This window comes from Polypterus senegalus, chromosome 6 (assembly GCF_016835505.1).
Source record: "Polypterus senegalus isolate Bchr_013 chromosome 6, ASM1683550v1, whole genome shotgun sequence".
Classification (NCBI taxonomy): domain Eukaryota; kingdom Metazoa; phylum Chordata; class Cladistia; order Polypteriformes; family Polypteridae; genus Polypterus; species Polypterus senegalus.
Genome location: NC_053159.1, coordinates 21,387,883 through 21,409,294, shown reverse-complemented (window position 1 = coordinate 21,409,294; position 21,412 = coordinate 21,387,883). Strand labels below are relative to the sequence as shown.

Genomic DNA, 21,412 nt, shown 5'->3' with positions numbered 1-21,412 from the left:
ATATTTACAACCCGGAGGAGAATGTAATTTCCTTTCTGCTTCCATGGGTTACACTGAAATAACAGTAAAATAAACACATTTCTCCTGGGAACAGTACAGCTGGAGAACCTGGGTTCTTAAAGATGCAAGAACTTGCTTTTGGTTGTTGCCTCACAGTAAGTATGATTCTTCTTAGTGAACCTTTTAAATCATAATTACTTTTTTTTTTTACTTACTATATAACAATGCAAACAAACAGATGTAATATATTTTTTTTAAAGATGCTTGCAGCATGCTTACTTTTGATGAGGCAGGAAGCACAGTGGAGAGGTTTCGTCACTGGACTTTAGAATAAAAGATTGGCAACTTAGACTCCATCTTCAGTTCATTGTGTGGGATCTTGAGTAAGACAGAAGGAATGGCGAACTATATACAGTATGTCAAGAATTCTAAATTATCCAGCAGGAGTCTACCAATTACATAATTTACAAATGTTTAAGTAATTTTATGTAGACCAGTGGCAGGTTAAAGGAATCATTTAGGGGTTAGAGAATCGTTTTCCTTAAGAGTTCATTATCTTTATTATATATATATATATATATTTATTTATTTATTTTGTTTAAATCTGGGCCATAAATTTCTTTTCAGAGTATTTTCAAACTTTACTTATTCGTAAACCTAGTAATGAATCTAAAAATACAATTGTATTAGTAAAACTTATTAAGTCTCTTTAATCGATTTTCAGCATGCGTTACTAGAGTCCATCCCATCTATTTTAGGTTCAACATAGGAACCTGCACTAGAGGGGACGCCAATCGTTTACAGCTTATGCTCACACATCTAAATTCATACAAGGACAACCTGAAGTCAAAAGTTACCCTAAAATGAAGGAAAGTAAAAGGAAAATTAGAGTACTTGGACGGAAAAATCCAACAGATACAGGGAGATGGCTTAAACTGCACATAGACAATGAACAAATACAAGATTCAAACCAGAATACTTGATAAGTGAGGCAGCACTGCTAACCACTGTGCCACAGATAAATGATAAATACTGAGAAAATACTGATAAATGATATAAAATGTCTTCAGACAGTGGATGTGTGAAAATGTGGTGAAACAAAAAGCCCACCAAAAAAGGTCACAGGAACAATAGTATAAATCTATATAAACCCTTAAAAAATCATGAAACAGTAGAATGCTTGGAACAGTCCACACCCTACAGATCAAACACTTGGTCATAACAGGCCCAGACCATCATATCATATTTTCTTCTAATTAGTCATGATTACAAAGATTGTACAAGCCAATTAACATCAGAAATGTGTCTGTAAAGTCCAAGAATACATTTCCTACATGTCACTGATTTCAATCAAGTTCTTTGTGAATGCACCACACTACAAAACAGTTATTCAAAGACAAGAATAAACACTTAATCCATTTGATAGTAAGCAAAGAAAAGAAAAAAATGTGTTTTTCTTTTACATTGTACACAAAAATAAGGATATTAAACGGTAGACAACAGCTAAGCCACAAGCATACAAAAGGTGGTTGCTGTGAACTGATAGGCAGATAGACTGCCAGTGGCTGACTTGATGACCATGGTCTCCATACAGCACTGTTCTAAACGCTTAAAAAGAAGCCAGCATTTATATGTGTGCAGGTTTTGTTTTCACAAAATACATTGAGAATTAATTTAATAAGAGCAACAGAAAAGTTCAGGGTGTCAATTATTACAGCATATGTGAACCTCCACAGATGTGAGGGCATTCACTCTCATCACAAAAGTATGTCATAAACAGCCTTCTTCCACAGTCACTTCCTTCACCCATTTATTTATTTATGCACAGTTTATTTATATTGACTAGTTATTGCAGCAGCATGTCTCATTTCTTAAATGTGGTTTTATTATTCATTTACTTATTAACCTTATATATTTCAAAGCATCAGTCTGGCAACATGACTGTAACAAAACTGTATTACGTTTAGACAATTTTCTTATTATTAGAAGATTTTATTTTAACAATTGGTGTCTCTCAAGAAGAGCTCCATCCCAAACACAACACAACTTCACAAATTATAGCATGTTTTCAAGCAACTTGAACAGTGCTACCCAGTAAAACTGTAATGGGACATTTAATTGATGGACTTTTTATTTCTGGTCTACATTTCATTTAAATGATATGTATCACTGTGTTATCCACCAACATCAGGAAAATAAGTGCACCATGGAGGCATTTTGGAGTCTATTCATTCCAGTCCAAATTGGTAAATTAGGGCTTAACCTGGCATCAATAGGCTCAAGGTCATTCTGGGAGTGATGACAGTAGATTACATTACGCACAAACCCACGATTTAACATTGAGGTAATAGTTACTGGAACCATCTTTTGAGATGACAGGAAAAAAAAATCAGAGCACTGAATCTGTGTCCTAAACAAATGCGGGGACAGAGAAAATGCCAATTCCATAGAAAGGGTACAACAAAGTGGGAATGAAAATGATAAAATACATACAGTATGTTTAAGAAGCAAAGAAACATGCTGCATGATGACCTCCAGTACTGCAACAGCATCACAACTCAACAAAAGGAACAGCGGTATTAAAGACCCTAACAAACCTCGACACAAGCATTATAGTTATGCCCTCAAGACCTCTAAGTGGTTAGAACAAGCAAACAGGAGCACAAAATTCAAGATAAGAAGGGAAAATAATGTGAACAAAATGTACATGCACAAATGTAGCGAGTACTTCAAAATTCTAGAAAGCTGAAAGTCAGAAATGTCAATAGAACTAATGTGGACACACCCATCATGTCTGACAGCCACACCCTGTGTCTGTACAGCATCACAGACATCTTAGATCCTGAACACTAAAGGAGGATCTCCAGGCAGACAATGCATTATAAATAAAAAAGAAAAAGACAAACAGTAAAATGTAATAAACTACAAAAATGTGTTTAACCAGATGATGCATTTGATAATACTCAGATTATTGTTAGTGTTATAAAGTCATTAACCTAATTGATGTCATCAACTATGCAAACATTCAACCTATCCATATTAATAAAAGCTTTGTACACCTGGGAGATTTAGAGATTGCCCACAAAATGGAAGAAAAGTAGATCACATTCTTTCAGATTACCAATTTACAATATTAGAGCATAAATAAACGTTACTTAATATCAGCTACTAAAACTTTTTACTGCCGAAGTTAATATATTCAATATATTGTGTTTATATTAACTTAACAGACATATCAAACAAGAACCAGGATAAAGGATACCTCTTATAAATGCAAAGTGTTGTAATAAATCTTATGAATTTATTTAATCCTTGTAAAAATTAGAGCATTCACTCAGTGAGGAAATTACTACTATGTAGTTTATGTTGTGTTAGTATTGAGGAATGCATGTCTTATTCTATCAAGCTATCCATCTTCTGAAAGACATTTCTCATCTATAAGGTTTCACCTGACCAGAGCAGTAGGAGCACTGTAATGCTTTATATGAGAATACTCTGTGTGTGAATCATAACACTTCCCATTAGGTTTATATGCTGTGATAGGTGTCTGTTTGTTAACTGGGTACTTCTGTTTTGTGACACATGCCATAATCAAGAACCTTCTTGAATCCTCTATTGTCAGCTATATTATTGAATTAAAGTACTGCTGTTTTGTTTTAATGTTATGATGCCCAGGGCCTATAACAAACACAACAGGAACCAGAGTTGGAAAGGAAACAGGTCCATCACGGGGTGCACAAATAAACACCCTTATGTTGGGCCAATTTAAACTGAATCTAACATAAGTGTCTTTGGGAGTGGGTGAAATTTTGAATACTTATAGAAAATCCTGGTAAACATGGAGAGAACGTGCTTAGTCCACATAAGCCAAGGAGAGTGAAGTTGTAATGAGGCAATGCTGCCCTGATGCTATTTTAAGGAAGTAATTCACCAAGTATAACCATAATATTGACCTATACTCTATTCCCAGCATAGTAGATAGATATCAGTCAGATTCACAAACCACTAGCTTGTGAAAATATATCTCTCTTGATATCAGTTGAGAAAGTATCATCTCAAAAGAAGTATAAAATAAGTTAGCCATGGATTTGACAGTTCGATAAGGCTACTCCAGCTTTGCCCATCACTTGATAACTCTACTTAGTGTTTTGAAAGGTCCCGATACATTGGTGCAAGTAGTGGAAAAGAAAGATGGGCAGAAAACATCTAGAAAAGAAGCAAACTGCCTTGGAATTATTTTGTGGAACAAAGTAATCACCATTGGACTTTTTCCATTTGAGACCAATGACTGGCAATTGAATGCAGTACAATTTAGATTTCTTTTATTCAGGTAATTTTGCATTCTTGTCAACCCCTTTTTTCTTTCACATGCATGTATATACTGTATGTGAATTTCCATACACGACAATGTTTATTAAGTCACATTATATAAACTGATAAATTGTTTTCAACTTAATTTTACATTAAGAAATAACTGTATAATGAAAGGTGTGTTGTTTGTTAAGTCTATAAAAAGATCTCAGAAAATACATCATTTCATCCATTCTCTAACCCTCCTATTCAGTTCAGGGCTGCCTATCTTGACAAAAATGGATGCAAGGTGAGAATAAACCCTGGATCACGTGCCAGTCCATCATGGGGCACTTACACACTGTCACATCAAGCCATGTTAGAGTAGCCAATTAATTTAACTTGCGCATCTTTGTAACGTGGGAGGAAAACCCATGCAGATAAAAGGAAAATGTGCAAACTCCCCCACTGACATCAACCAAGTCTGGTGTGAAGCAGCAACACTGTGCTACTGTGTCTCACATTCAACAAATACAGAAAATCTAAAACATGAATAGGGTAAATGGTTTGAAAGGATTTTTTTGTCTTGCGGGTGGCATAATGTCACAATGGCTAGCATAGGATACAGCATCCTGGGTTTGAATTTAGTGTCTGTTCACTGCAAATGTGAAGTGTGCATGTTCTCTCCAACTACTTTATCGAGATCCTCTGATCCTCTGATTCCCTGCCACACGCCCAAAGATGAGAATGATAAGTTGATTGGTGATTCTTCATTAGCTGCATATGAGTGTGTGTACTGCATTGAACGGACACCCCACCCAGGACTGTTCCTGCCTCCCTGTGCTGCTGGGATGCACTGCAGCCTCCTGTGACCCTGAATTTAATTAAAAGGATCTGTAGGATTAGCATATTATAAGTGCATCTTGTGTTTTCCAAGGATCCATTTATTTGTATTTTTAACTTACCAATTGATATCTGATTAATTTATTATTCTCTTTTACTAGATAAACCAACCACACATTCATTCATTCTTTATTGGATAACCTACTTAATTCATTTGACAGTCACATGGCTAGGTGCCTATCCAGACAGTACTGATTGCACAGCAGAAACCAAGCCTTGATGTGGCGCCAGTCCCTCTCAGAGCATTTAACAGATCCACAAATTATACAAATATTTGAAGCCGATGACAAAGTGCTTTATGCATGTTTCTTAACTCTGCTCTACAGTGAAATTTCATACAGAGCTAAGGTGAAGTGGTGGCTCTGAGGCTAAGGATCTGTGCTGGTATCCAGCAGGTTGCCAGTTCGAATCCACGTTACTGCCAAAAGAGCTCCTATTTTGCTAGGCCTTTGAGCAAGGCCCTTAACCTGCAATTGCTCCAGGGGTGCTTTGCAATGGCTGACTCTGTGCTCTGACTCCAAGGGGTATGCAAAAACTAACAAATTCCTAATACAAGAAACTGTATAAGGCCAAATAAATAACAAATAAAGAAGAAATAATAAAGAACATCACCATTCAGGAAGTTAGGAGTGGGTTTATGTATTTTGGAGAAACCCTAGGTTATGTCTTGTTTTACTGTCAGGGCTAAGACTGTGTGTTTTTTTTTGATTAATCTGCTTTGAGTGTTCTTATTTTTAATGAGGCTATGAGTATACAGTCTGCTCTTTGAGGGAGCAGGAATCTAAAAAGTGCCGACAGGGTCACGAATTCAGTGCCAAGCACTTGATAGGCGGCCAAGACTTCTTCCCCGCAGGCTGTGATTATTATCGATGGACTATTGACAGCGTGTTCTGTGTTTGCTGCAGGGACGGAGCATACAGTCTGTGCTCAAGAAATAGCTCTGACCGCAAATCACATGGCAGCTGAGACGATATTAAAGAACAATCAACACTTGAAATGAAAACAGAGAAAGCTTGCAGCTTGGAAATCTTTCTCTTCCACATACTTTTTTCCATGCTGGAAAACTGCCATGGTGTCTTGCCCGGTGTCACTGTGTCATGCAGTTCATTCTTGTTTGCTAAGAGTAAGCAGGTGCAGGCTGCTTTTTATTTAAACTCTCACTTGGGCTATAGTGAGACACACTTGTGGCAAGATGGGCAGCGATAACAAAGAGATAAAAGGAGTGCAGCTCTGTGACTTCTAAGCTGTTCGCTTGTTGCAGCTCCAAAAAGAAAGGGTTAGGGGGTCAATTAAAAAAGACACAGTGGTGCGCCCCTTAAAATGCCCCAGTCATTGTCCACACCAACATGCCTTTCACAAAATACAAGACCACACGCATCTTGTTTTAGCTACAGTACAGAGCTAGTCTCAGACACCAGCAGAGGCATTCAGGAAGAGCCAAGCTTTAAAAGCAATTCCCAGCATTTGTCAGGTAAAAGCCAACTCTGGCCAAGATGGAAAGCTTCCTGCCTTAAACCCTTTCTCCAGCACAAGTGTGCATATGTGTGTATTTATTATGGGTATCTTATTGACTCTGTGCTGTTGCTGCTGCCCTCGGGGAGAAGAGAGACGCCAAGGCAGGCGAGACAAGGCTTGCTCATCCGCCGCCTTTCAGGAAACCAGCAGAGGGGTTGAGAGAGAGAGACAGAATGTCAGAGAGAGAGAGAGAGAGCACGCAAAAGAGACAGCATGAGCTGGGCAGGGATAGGAAGAGGCAGACAGGGACCACGGAAATGAAAGCAGAAGAGATCATTAAACTTTAACCAAGTGCAGAAATGAGGGGGATAAACTCCAATGGCGTTTGCAGATATATAGCGGTCCTTGAATTCCTTTAAGGATCATTATAAGTCACAACACAGAGGGACACACAGAGCAAGACAACAAACTAGCAAATATAACTAGTAAACTAGTAAAGATAACATAACAACAAACAAATAAACACAAGTAACAGTGACAGAGATACTAATGAATACTATCAAAGTAATGAAAGAAAGTAAAAAGAAGAAACGGAACAGCAAAGTAGCAAATGGGAGGTGAGTGTGACAAGGAGATAAAAAATATAGTGCCAAGAAAACCAGAAAGTAAAGCACAGTAAAAAGAAAGACAATGCAAAACTCAAAACAGAGTGAAAATTAATGAAGGAAACGGAGACTGTAATAAAGCTTCAAAGCAGAACCAAAGCAGTGCAAACATTAACAGTAGGAACAAAAGCATCCTTCAGTAGTCTATCCAGGGCTGTTTCCTGCCTTGCATCCCATGCTACCAGGAGAGGTTCTGGTCCCCCATGACCATAAATTGGACTAAGGAGGTCTGGGAATAAGATGGGTTGAGACAAAATAAAAGTCAGAAGTACACAGGACTAAAGTAACAAAGGGAAACCTGTGCATGACTGTGTAAAACAAAGTAACAAACTATTTTAACAATTAATAGCCAGTAATTGAGTTTGGTAGAGTCACACTTAATGATTTTCAAACAGCAGGAATAGCCACCTTAAACATAACGCATTTAACCTCCAGCCTTGTGATTGCTTATTTGGGCTTTAGTTCTGTGGATATTATGTCTTAAATCTGAACGCAGCACATTTGTCTGCAGTTAATTCTTTTGTCTGTGTCAGGGTGATTAGTTCATCCATCACTCGTTTGATAAATCCACTTTTTTAACCACTGCAAGTCTCAAACAAATTAATCAGCAATAACCCTGCTTAGCGGCCTACAAAGCTTCTTAAAATATATCCTTTAAATTAACCATTTAGAGGACTACTTGACACACACTGGCTGCAAGAGCCATAAGCTAATCAGCAAGACACCAGATTCAAGCTCTGCTGTTCAAACGCAATGGCTAAGGGGAAATTCGCATGCCCTCTAAACTGGAAGAAATGTGTCCCTTCAGTTTAGGGGCAGACAAAACCTGAAACTCAGTAAGTGACAGAAATGTTGATGTTGTGCATTTAATTAGCCATATCCCTGACTGAACTTTTAGCATGCTACAGTCGGTGTTGTGTTCTTAACTGTGCAGTCCATTGGGCTCAGTCAACACAAGTGCCACAGCACCATTTCAGAAAACAAAACCACCGAAACTAGGTAATGTAGCAGTGGCAAGTTGCCATTTCTTATTACCCTGCTGTATTTTTTCAAATATTCTAAACGAGTGAAACCACATAATACACTTTTAAAACACACCTAACCCCACTCCTTCTCACAAGGCACCAGAGCGTATTTTGACATAAGACAAGAACTGTCCCTGAATTGGTCTCCTGTCCTTCACATGAAAGCTTCAAATACCAGTCTTATTTTTAAGTTAAATCAAATTTTCAAAACTAGGAACTCAAAATATTAACAACAGTAAATCAGTACCATTGGTTTGACTTTCCTCTTTTCAAAGAAATGCTTATGTGAAGTACTTTACAATTTACATAAATCTTTTACATGTACAGTAAATCAAATTAATTTGTACTATATCATAAAGTCATTTCACATAAAATGGCCACAACAGAAAAAGGTACACTTTAAAAAGTAATGGTTCTTTAAAGGCACATTACTGGGTTATGTGGTTCCTCATAGTTCCATTGCTTGACAAAGATCAATTTAATTCTTGGAAGGGTTCTGCATGTATTAAACTGGTTATGTAGGCTTTGAAAAGGGTCTTAATATGTTTATGAAACAGGAATCTTTAATGTACTACTGGCTACCCAGCAGGATACTTTCAGATCTAGAAAACCTTAACTTAGTCTGTATTATTCCTATGCAGCAAGAACCCTTTTAAAATCAGGAACCAACTGGTATTTCTCAAGTCTGATATAATGTATTCATAGCTATTTGTGAAGCTTGTTATAGATCTTGATTAAAAGTTCTTTCTGAAACCTTCACGTGGATGGTTCTTTTGGGAAGCAAAAATGGTTCCTTTGTGGCATTACTGTGAAAACCACTTTGGCACCTTTATTTTTAAGAGGATGTGGCTAAGCCTTTACATAATCATGCCCTGGGGGTCCTATGACAAACTCCATCTACCCTGGAAATGGTGGAGAAACAATACATTTACTGAATATTATGTTTACGTTTCAACCACTGCCTACTTCCTTAATATTGTAATGCAGCTTTTCAAAAAAGATCCTTTGGCTCAAATGTATCCTCCAGATCCATTTATTTATTTATTTATGGAACAATTCACTGAATATAGTGTCAGAGGGCTTATACATATTTACAACTATGCCATCCATTTTCAGACCATTTTGATTAATTTTTTGCTTGAGGAGGGAACGAAACTAACCTGCCATTATAAGGCAGGAGTTAAGGAACCATTATGGAAAGAATGTCAGTCCAAAGCAGGGCACAGTGACACACGCAGATCAGCCATTCCCCCAAATTTTTTGGTCAATAACTTATCACCATTACATTCCATTATACCATAAACTGTTTTCTCTTCTTCCAAATGAAAACATGAGAATACATTTTTTTTCTTGGCCACCACTATAAACTACATGAGGTAACATATAAAAAATATCATTTTTGGGTAGAGTATTCCTTTAAGAATAACTATCTCAAGTACAGTATGTGGTCAAAGACAGTAGAAAAACTATCAACCTGTAGCAGTCCCTTCTTTCTGAGAAGTATAACAAGCAGGTCAGAAAGAAGGCCATCCTGTTTTTGTTGATTAGTAGCCATTCATATTTTTTTCAGAAGTTTCATATTTTCCCTTCAGACTACAGATTTAGATACCTAAGATTTAGAAAAAATACTTTTAAGAACAATTTTTCTTAGTGGCTCTAGGTCACTAACAATGAATTCTAAGTTGTTATATGTTAGAATTCAATATCCCTGACTGTAAGAATCTTTAGTGTGTGTGTGTTATGATTGTAAAACTGGACATCATTTCTTGTCTTTTGGCTTGTTTTCTTGTATCTGTGGAATGGTGTTTTATATTTGTAGCTTTTTGCTGAAATAAATTTTCAATCTGTGATAACAAAGTCTATTTGATCCTAATCAAGCCAATTAACCTAACATATCTTTAACACGTGGAAGAAAAATCAAAGCACCAAGTCAAACACCCATGCAGACACATAGAGACACACAGCATTGCTAATCATTATGATTTCCTAATATCTACAATAATTACGTCATTCCAAAAATTTACAATAGTGTTTAATCACTTATTACAGGAATTTACCAGATATGTGCGTATTATTTAGAGGGATGAATATGACTTTCCCATTTTGCTTCATAACATTACTTGTTTAAAAATGTTTAGTTATTTAACCTGCTGCAAACTGATAAGCAAAAAGGTGAAAATCCCACTTAAGTATCTGCTGTGTTTTTTTATTTTATTATAACTATTTGGGTATTAAAGATTTATGGTAGCACTGAGAGAGAGATATTAATTAAACCAAAGAATATGAAAGAGAATCCTGTTTATGACAAAAATACAAATATTGGCTGAATTTCTTACAATAGTATCATACAATTCAGTATCTTTAGGAATGAAGAATAGGAATGCTAATGTGCCACATAATAAAATAAGGAGTTTAATTAAATGTAACAATAAGTCACTGATTATGAAACTGGGTTTAAAAATTTTGTTGGTTTCATAGCACTTTACTGGGTTGTGTGGTTCCTCAGCAAACTATTGCTTAAAAACAATTATTTTTGAATGCAGCATAAGTTCATTTAAAATCATGAACCCAATGGTATTAGACAAATCTGCTATCTATTCATGAATCATTATGGAGTCTGTTACCAATCTAAATACAAAGAAGTTCTTTCTGGAATCTTCATATAGATGGCTCTTTGGGGAACCATCCCCTATGGCATCAATATGAAGAAGCACTTTGACACCTTTATGTATACAGTAAGAGACTCAGGTCTTTGAAAATTACCATTCCACCCAACTCATAAAATGTATTTGCTAAATCTACAAGTGCATTTTGGATACAATTTTACTTCTGTCCTACATTTAGCAAAGACACTCAAAATAAACTTTTTATCCATGGCCCGAACTTTAAATGCCTAAAGCCTTGCAGGATCAATGGAATGTGTTAGGCCTTGCCAACAAGCACATCATGGGGTCAAAAGGTGAAGATTACTGCAGAACCCTTGACCTAAGCACAGTAATAATTTGTTACTTTCCCTTCAGCCACAGTGGCTATGTTGTTGGATTTTCTGGTATTTACCCACCATTCACAGTATCTAGTTTTTGTAAATCCTGTCTGCAAAAATAAAACGAAAAATCCATGAAACCACTTCAGCTGTTCAGTTATTATCTAAAGTGTGGGTTCTTTTTAATAAGAGTGTGTGCATTAATGTTGACTTTTCCAAAATGTATTTACATATAGTGCATTTTCTGGAGACCACCATATACAGAACTGGAACAATCAATAATTATGCATACCCTTCTAGTGGCCATTCCAGCCCCTTAGACTTATTGACTAAAATGCCTGGCTGCCTGGCCAGGAGTTAGATCTCTCTGTCATGTCACTGAAAGCCAAAGGGCGTGCAGTCCTCTTGGGCCACACACATATACTGTATTTCTGACAGAAAGAAGGCACACAAACTTACAGGCCCTTTCAGATCATAAATCTATTGCCAGAGCAAAATGGGGGATTTAAACGCACATTTTAACAATAATCTTACCACTGGAGACGAAATTCGACACCCAGGGCAATCACAGATTGGCGGATGTACCTGTAAGATTCCTTTGGACATAAGAGTCTTCAAACTTTTCCCTATAAAATAAAAAAGAGTAGAAAATAAGTGAGAATATCTGAGGCAAGAAAAATGTTGATTCAACAAATAGAATAGTTCACACTCAGTAGGCAGGTTAATGACAATGTGCAGAAAGTGAATATTTTTTTCAAAATATTGATGACACAGTAAAGATCAACACAAGGGCAACATTTTTAACACAAAACATGCAAATTGAAGGCCAATGGGTTATTCACTGTGTTCACATAACTCTTAAGATGCCTGCAGGGCACCAGCATATCAGTCACAACATTAAAAACCACTAAAATATTACGTTAGCACACAGTGCTCTATCAGTTTACACAGTAATGCAGCAGTAGCCAGAATAAGTAAACCAATGCAAATATTCTGAAATCATATCGTTTGTGAAGGCTATAGAAAGTCACTTTTACTGAGTGTACTTGTTTCGTTGTTACCTATGGGTGAGGGGGAGCGCAGTACTCATCTCGCCGCTGCGTTATCTGTTCTTGGAAAAGACCGTTAACGCCTTGCGTAAATGGCTAACAGAAATGACCATTTTCGACAATTCCCAAAAATTCTGTCTGCAAGCCGTCGTAAGGACACAAGGCGCACGTACCTGCTTGAAACGCTATCCGCCCTCACCCCTGTCCCCTGACGGCCGAACCCCTGCCAAACCGCCGCTCAAAACCTAGGAGGGTCCGCGAAGGCTGCGCTTCTTTTCGCGACTTCCTGATTCAAACGGCAGAGCATTCGGATTTTCGGAAAACGACACAGCCTGGTTCATATTTTAGCGTTTTGCTTTGACCCCACCTTTTTGTTTTCAGGCGCGACCGTCGGGCTCTCCCCGAAAAACCTACCAGCTGATTCAAACGGAGTGGGCTGCTGGGTTTCATCTGCACCAAGTCAATAAAGACGGAGTTCTGAAATGCAGGTTACGTGTATTTTGGGGGGAAGTACGGTGGGGGTGGCCGGTTGGAGGCAAGATTGCTATAAATCTTTATTTTTCAATTCCGCAATCTAATGAAAGTCGTCAAAACCTGTCACTCAAAAATCTCGACACTCTGTCGGGCCAAGTTTAATTTAATATGGTTTATTCTGTTATAGCACTCTTTACTAAAGACATCTGATTAAAACACACCGACCCACAGAAACAACATATCCATACAACATTTCAATAAATTAAGATGCATATCTACTAAATAAAAAGTAACACTGAGACCCAAAAGTGTTTGACCAGGATGCACATGTTCTTTTAAGCTCGAATACCGATAGCATCCCAGCCGCATCAGTCCAACAGTATACTCGGGAGATCCTTCCACCTCATCGCACTGTTGCAGTAATTCGTTTTATTTCGTTTTTATTCGACTTATTCTTACAACTTAGCTTTCACTTTTCACTTAGCATTTTCTTACCTGTATCTTTAGTCGTAAAGTGTCTATGTGATCGCTCGTCTAATTAATATTAAAGATTTAGCTAATGCAGGAATAATTTCATCTGTGAGTATGCCTGACTACCTAATATGGTGCCTTATATGCCTATCTATTACGGAACACATAGGCCTATCTATCTTACATCTGGCCTTTCTAGTTATTTATCTACTATGGTCCCTTTTTTCTAGCTATTTCATAAACTGCCTGTCTTTCTAGTAGGCACCAGTTCTGGACTGAACGCCTTTCCATCACATGACACTCGCATGGCACACATCATCACTATGTCACACAGGGTCAATTTAAGGATTCCGGTCAACCTAAAAGCTTGCGGAAAAAACAGGCGGACACGAGCTGAAATCCCCCAAGACTGAATACTTTCCCCTTCATCAACAACTCGAAAAAACACACACAGTTTTGGTTCTAATCTACTCGCTGTCATTTCTAAGAATGTAAATCAAAACTCAATTTCAAACCCATAGTATTTAGGTATTCTTTATAAAATTCATCTCAAAAGAAAGCATTTCTTTGAACTCCTAAATCCCTCCATGTCCTGAAAATGCACTTTTTCGGGGAGAAACAAATTCACACTGGCTCGAAAGAAATCTGAAGATGCTAGTTCGTGTGTTAAGACTGACACCCTCCCACTGTAGGTCACCACAGTGTTCCTCTCGTTTTAGATCGTGACACGCTTTAACCCCGATCATTGTTGCTATACCCCCTTTCGCTTTGACGCTGATCTCTTGAGAGACGCACAATACAGTGTACAACCGCCTGTTCTAAAATCACACTCCTCTACGATCCATGCATCTTATTAAATACACAGGCAGTTCTAACAGCATTCACTTCAAATTATTTCTTAGCGTGGGTCCTTTGGAAGTTTACAGCTCTCAGTCAAATCAGTCAGAGGACTCCCCAAGGCGAACTATTTCAGAACTACATGCTTTCACGTGCCATAACGTTACATTTACAAAGGCAACCCGTCTGATATCCTTTGTAAATTTAAAAGGAGTCCCCTAACAGAATTCTGTAGATAGAATTTTGCAATGAACCCCCATGTACCCTCAATTTTAGACCCATCCACACTCCTTGTCAATGTAGCCTTTCCCTACGCAACCGACCCAACTGGTAGCACAACCCGTTTCGTAAAAGATTCACAGTTTTGCACTACCCCACAGTGCATCTTTACACTGGTACTTATTTTACGTTGGAGCGGATTCACTCCAGTAAACGCCTATAAACGTAACCCCTCCAGCTGCCCTCTTTCATTTCTAAGGTAACCTTTTCGGCGGTCCGTGACAGTTTTCGGAACGGACCCTTAAATGACTACTCTGCACCCTAAGTCATTTCGAAACGAACCCCGTTCTCTTACCTTTGTGCCTGATACTGCGTTTCCAGTCCTTAGCAGTCTCCCTTCCACTGACAAACTGAAATTCGTTAGGGGTGAGCCATTCCCCCCGGTACCTAATTGAGGGTCCCTTACTGCCTTGACACAGTTTATTTATATACAATAAAGCCCGGTTTTCTCCACACTCCACCTCGATGCAGGGCTCTCCGTTGTCGAAGAAAGGTTGGAAGTCAGGAATTGAGGAGAACCTCTCGAGCATCAGGTCTTCTGGATGATGCAGGTGAAGGTGTCGTGCGTCAGGCAGCCCCAGGTAAGTGCGGTGCTGGGCGGCGAAAAGCTGCTCGTAAGGCGGCGGATGAGGGGCCACCACCGGGATGGCAGCGGCACTTATAGGGGCCAAGTAGTCGGGCAAAGTGTCCACGGGCTGGTTAAAAATAGCCAGAGCCATGTCCTCACCATCCAGTCTCTCTTTTTTGATCGCGGGCATGTCCGGCAAGTCCGCTCCAAGTTGCTCCTCTTCTTTTCGGAGTTTGTCCGTTTCAACTGACCACACACGACACTGTGTACGCCAGAACCCAGGCTCAGTTTCTTGTAAAGTGCTTAAATTCAGCAGCAGTTGACCATTCCTAAGCCACCAGGTTTCCGCGCACTCGCGTTGCCAGTGGGTTAGCGGCGCCCCGATCTCTCTATTCGTTTCGCTGCACTCATACCCACTATTACTAAACGGACTCTCCGGACAAATACCTGACATTTTGAAGAGGGCTCTGCTGCCGTAGACATTATGTTGGTTAAAATGCTTATTGATCCCGTATCGACCTACCTCTGAGCTGGAAGATTTTTTTCTCTCTTTTTCAAACTGATACCCCTCTGATTTCTGTTCTCCTTTACGAAGTGATCAGTGCTTTAACGCGAGTGGTCAAGGGTCCGGGAGCGGTCACGTAAAGCAACTTGACAGTACCGGTGCTGTACCAACAGCGTACATCGTTGCGAAGAGGCATCTCTAATTATAACTAAACTTCTTTTTCTCTTTCCGTACTCAAGCGTCTCTCATTAAATCACAAACGTGTCTCCCTCTACGTGCTCATCTCAACTACTTATCTGGTGCTGATGGGGTGTTTTTAAGCCTTTTTTTAACTCCCGATATTGCTCTAAAGTCACGCTTTAGTTCACAGACTCAGACCAAACAAGATTTGCGCTCTCCGCCGCTTTTCTAACTTGGCCCATTTAAACATCACTGGCTTTGCGAGCGTAAAAGCAGTCAGGGGGGTTCGCGACGGCCGCCGCTGCGCGACCATTTCAATGAATGCGTGATGGCAGTCCCTTCGCTTTCACCTTTAACGGTAGAAATTAAATATCACCGCGTAAATAGCATCAGTAGCAACAAAAAGACATCTTAAGAAAGGAAAACGAGAAGATGGATGGAAGTGACTCACCCCCCTCCCCCAACTGCTATAATAAAAGACAAAAAGACAATCAGTTAAGCGGCCGGTCTCCCACGTGGGAGAGCACCTGCCGAGTCTGCTGCTCTTCCAACACCATACGTAGTTATAAAAGAAAGCTTGGCAAACTTCAAAGACTTGCCCAGAACAAACATGGATACCAGTCATGAAATAGGTAAAAGCATTAGTTTGAAATACAACTAAAAGAGATGCCTTTAAAAACGTGATTTATGCAAACATTGCAAAAATGTGAACAATAGTATTGCAATGTTTTCCAGAATGCTAAATGCACCACTTGTTAAATCTCAGTTCGTGATGTGGAGGCATACACGTGCGAGATTTAGGCAATCGTCAACACAAAGTAATGTACGGGAAAATTCTGTTTTTTCGGCAATTAACGACACCCATATCGCGTGCCACCGTCGTGTATTTTTCGAAACGCTACGCGTACCTCTTTAACGGCGATTCATCGATTAATTGGAAGAGCTTCTGATAATGTCAGCAGGAAAATTAATATACACTCAGATAACGTGGCTTACTCGTTCTACATGATCGGCTTCGGGGGTGGCGCGGAGGGTAACACTGCTGCTTCAAGGATCAAGTGTCCTGGATTATTAGCAGGATCTCCCAGCGTGTGTGGATCATTCACATCCCTAAAGATGTTAATAGATCTGCAATTACAGCGTGGCCTTGTGAGTAATGCCCTGTCCAGTAAGAATGGCTCTGACTCCCCGATAGCCTGAATTGGGTTTACTGGGTCTAAGAATGATGTGTTACATTATTTCCTCATTTATATTAACAACTTATTTAACTCAAAGATGTAAACAAATTAACTATTAAACACCATTTTCCAATAAAAATTATAAAATGTAGTGTGAATACATTATTACAAAGTATGAAAAAATTCACACATTACTTGTGTCACATAATCCACACGTGAAGCTGTAATGTCATTTGTTCACAACATCCCAAATACACATATTCGATATGTCAAATAAACACCTTCTAGAAAACGCTATCATGAACACAAATGGAAAACGCTCATTGGCAAATAAGGTCTTGAGTTGAAGACCTAGATCCCCATCTTATTCATTGGTCAGGGGTCTAGCCCAGTAACAGTTTATTTATTGGTTAACACTGCACTTCATACAATGTCAACAAAATACATGCACTGAGAGACTAGTACAAATAAAGATTACAAGTTAAAGAATAGTGAGTGAAAACAGTATCAGGAAGAGAATATGCTTCGTACTTGTGCATATCCGAGATGTTTTAACAAGCTGAAGGTTGATTTACCGGTGCAGTTTTACAGATTGCTGATACTGTAAATGACTCCAAGGTATTCCAATTGTGGATCACTGCAATGAATATAAATTTAACTATAGGAGGCAGGTCTATAATTTAAATGCTTTTTTGCATCTGTATGTGCTCTATTTGTATTCAAAAGAACATTTAATAATGTTTATTTAGCAATATTTTAGTAAAAATACATGTGTTTGTGACATTGTTAGCATACAACTGAATGACTTAACGTGTAAATTATGTGACACAAGTACACAAGAGATTTTATCAAGAACGTTTTTGATATTGTTAACCATTACACATCATTGGTCACCATATGCACCTATTATATCAAAAACTTTGTTAACTCTGTTCTGCATGGAAATGTGATAAAAATTGTTTTTGACCATCACTACAAAATACATAGAGTAAGTAATCATCCATCCATCATCCAACCCGTTATATCCTGACTACAGAGTCACGAGGGTCTGCTGGAGCCAATCCCAGCCAACACAGGGCGCAAGACAGGAAACAAACCCCGGGCAGGGCACCAGCCCACCACAGTGCACACACACACACACACACAAAGCACACACTAGGGACAATTTAGAATCGCCAATCCACCTAACCTGCATGTCTTTGGACTGTGGGAGGAAACTGGAGCACCCGGAGGAAACCCACACAGACACAGGGAGAACATACAAACTCCACGCAGGAAGGATCCGGGAAGCAAACCTTCTCATCTTTGCAATTCCAAATCACCGCCCCAACTTTGAGCGTCATCGCGATGAATTGGTTCAAAAATGTGACAATGTAAACTGTCTAATTGTTCCCACCCATCTATAAGCAAAATTCACTTATGGTGTTCTCAGGTGTTTATATATCTGGTTTCAGTGAGACTACATGAAGACTGACATGAAAATGGCACTGGAGGTCTCTAGAGGGAGTACTGACCTGCTATATCTGCAGGCAGAGCAAACCACCCTTATCTCCACCCCACCAAAAGGGCTTCTGGGTTTTGAATCAGAACCAATCCAAGGAGTGGTAATAAAATAGTCTTAGGCCAGAACTATAATCTGTTTGATGTCAGCATTTGGAGAAAAGTCTCACTCGCTAAACAAAGAGTATGTGATTATGTGTGTGTGAAAAAGAGAGGGATAGTAGGGACAATGGATGTAGGAAGACAAAGGGCATTGGTGTGACATAGGATCAACAGTGACAAGGAAGCCTACTAGATTTGGGTCTGCAGCTATGGTTTTGTTTCTGTTTTCTTTTGTTACTTGTGTTTTCTAGATTCGGTATGAGATGGTATAGTTGCGAAACCTGTCTGTCACAAAATACATAAATGATAAAAGTGCATTATGCGGCTGAGATAGTCCACAAAGTAGAGTAAATTAGTCCTTTAATTACTTTTTAAAGAGTTTTCTTTCCTAATTCTTTTCTCTTTGTTTACCATTTGAATCTCTTAAACTCCTTTTGGATACCCCTTTCTGTTTCTATTCTAGCCCTTTTGGACCTTTCCTTACTCTTTCCATTGCCACTACAATATTATCCATTGTTTCCCTTCCTCACCCATTAAGTAACACAGTGTTTAAATCTCCAAACATCCTCAACAGTAGGAGATTTTTTTCAAGCTTTTTTATTTGTTGCTTGATGAGTAAAGCTTATTCAACTTCCTTTGCCACTAATTTCTAGCTCATGTACAGAAAGAGGTAGTTTTCCTGGGAGATATGCAATATACAGAAGGAAAAACAGTCAGTCAGTCAGTTTCCAACCCGCTATATCCTAACACAGGTGGTCATGAGGGTCTGCTGGAGCCAATCCCAGCCAACACAGGGCGCAAGGCAGGAACAAATCCTGGGTAGGGAACCAGCCCACCGCAGGACACACACACACACCAAGCACACACTAGGGACAATTTAGAATCACCAAGGCACCTAACCTGCATGTCTTTGGACTGTGGGAGGAAACCGGAGCACCCGGAGGAAACCCACGCAGACACAGGGAGAACATACAAACTCCACGCAGTGAGGACCCAGTAAGCGAAACCAGGTGTCCTTACTGCAAGGCAGCAGCGCAACCGCTGCGCCACCATGCTGACTAAAAATAGTCACATATATTTATACAAATAAGTATATAAACAAGGTGCCTCTCTGCTTTTCCATATGTAAATACAGAGGTTGTCTTCCAGAATAGTCTCTGACCCTTGACTATTTTTCCAATTTTCTAACCCCAATTTTATGAGCTTCTGAAACCTCACCTCCCTCAAATGACTAAACTTTTTATTAGTACTCTCGCCATTTCCTTGACACTCTTCTGCCTACAATCTTCAAGAGCCAATATCTTTCAACTTATGTACCCAGTGACACCTTACAGCTGTATTACTTAAGCCTTCGAATATTGAATTGGCCAAATCCAATTCAGAATTTGTGGACCAAAGTCTGTCTTACTTAACATATGGTTCAATGTAAGCACTACCTCCTGATGAGGAATGCACAGTTTTTTATATTATTGAAATCTTACTTAGTAATGTATAGTTTTTTTCAGGATATAAGATAGATAAGGACTGTAATTAAAACAAATAGGTAATATTCAGAGACTTGTTAAATCTAAGTTAGGGTTGCAACAGCACCAAGACCTACCCCAGCAGCCTTGGGTGTAATGTGGTAAACGATCCTCGACAGAACACCAGTCCATCACAAGGCACACATACATACCCAAATGGAGCCAAGTTAAAATCACCACTTACCTTTAGGTTGAGGGAAGGAATTAGGAGTACACAGAAGAAAGCCTTAGAGACACAGGCAGAATATGCAAATTCCACAAAGACAACCACCATGTGTGGAATATGAACACATATACGGTATATTATATATTCAAAAAGCTATTCAGTCCAACATTGTTAACATTTCCAGAGTATTTTAAGCTGAAATTTAAACTTCTCTATGGTGATGATTTCAAATACACTTCTTCGTATTTTCACATATCTACAATTTTCTGTGTGAAAATGTATGTAAAATGTATCTTAAACACTTAAGCCACATTGTAATTACTGTAATAAAACAGTCAAGTACTGGAAAGTTTAATCACTGTTAATAAGGTATAGCATTGCAATCAGTCTAGTAGCTACTCTCTGGAGTTTTCCTTACAACTATTGTTTCCTTCTTTTAATATAGAAATGAAAATTTCATGTAGCATTCCAGCTGTAGCCTTGCAGTTGAATTACAGGTAAAATAACGTTACATCGAATATCTTTACAATCTAAATTTTCATTACAACGAAGTATTTTTATGGTCCTGACAGTTTCCCCACATGACACGAGTCTATAGAAATCTTGTTACTATTAAGTTAATTCAGCAGATACTTTCATTACAATGAAGTGCCCAAAAGACCTTGAAATGCCTGAATGAATCATCCACAGAGCAGATAGTTGTGGTCGTAGCTCAGTTGTGCGCAATAATCCCCAAACAGAAACATTGTAAAAAAAATGTCTTCGAACTTTGCTTGTACTGTTTTTTTTGCTGTTTTTGTTTTCAGTGGTTTTCAGTGATGCCTTTTGCTTATTGCTTGTAACCATTTAAAAAACATCCATTGAAATTTAACTCATTGTCACCCTCCTACAGAAATGGCAGACACAAAAAATGATAACAGCTCATATTAGAAAAAAAAAATTTAAATTTTTGCAGCTCTCGATTGCCAGTGAACTCGGAATTTCACTATCGACACTGTCAACTTTCTTGAAAGGCCGAGCAAAAAAAAGAAGAAAAATCTCGGGTTGCAAATGTATGCGAACTGCTGCATTTGAAGATGCCGAAAAAGCTGTTTTTATGTGGTTCAGTGATGCTCGTTCAAGAAACATTCTTATTAATGCAGCACTCATTCAAGAAAATGTGAGGTTTCTAAACTCTCTTGGGACCTCCCCAACCAGACAACATGCCGAAGAGCATCCCGAAATGTGATCACTGCGTCTGTGGAAGACTGTTTATATGT

General features: G+C 38.7%; 1 protein-coding gene across 11 annotated transcripts in view; it reads right to left on the bottom strand.

Moving 5' to 3' along the window:
* Positions 1 to 16,097, bottom strand: part of samd11 (sterile alpha motif domain containing 11) — a 121,065-nt gene extending 104,968 nt beyond the window's left edge. Inside the window, exons 1-2 of one of the 11 annotated variants that reach the window (XM_039755544.1) lie at positions 14,727 to 16,097; positions 11,856 to 11,947 (exon numbers count right to left, since the gene is read on the bottom strand). In XM_039755544.1, the coding sequence (XP_039611478.1) occupies positions 11,856 to 11,947; positions 14,727 to 15,453 (819 nt within the window). In that variant the 5' untranslated portion in view covers positions 15,454 to 16,097. Of the gene's footprint in view, positions 1 to 11,855; positions 11,948 to 12,543; positions 12,652 to 12,784; positions 12,853 to 13,339; positions 13,489 to 14,726 lie in introns of those variants that run through there. The other 10 variants (XM_039755542.1, XM_039755543.1, XM_039755545.1 and 7 more) reach the window with 10 other exon arrangements.
* Between the last annotated feature and the right edge of the window lie 5,315 nt (positions 16,098 to 21,412).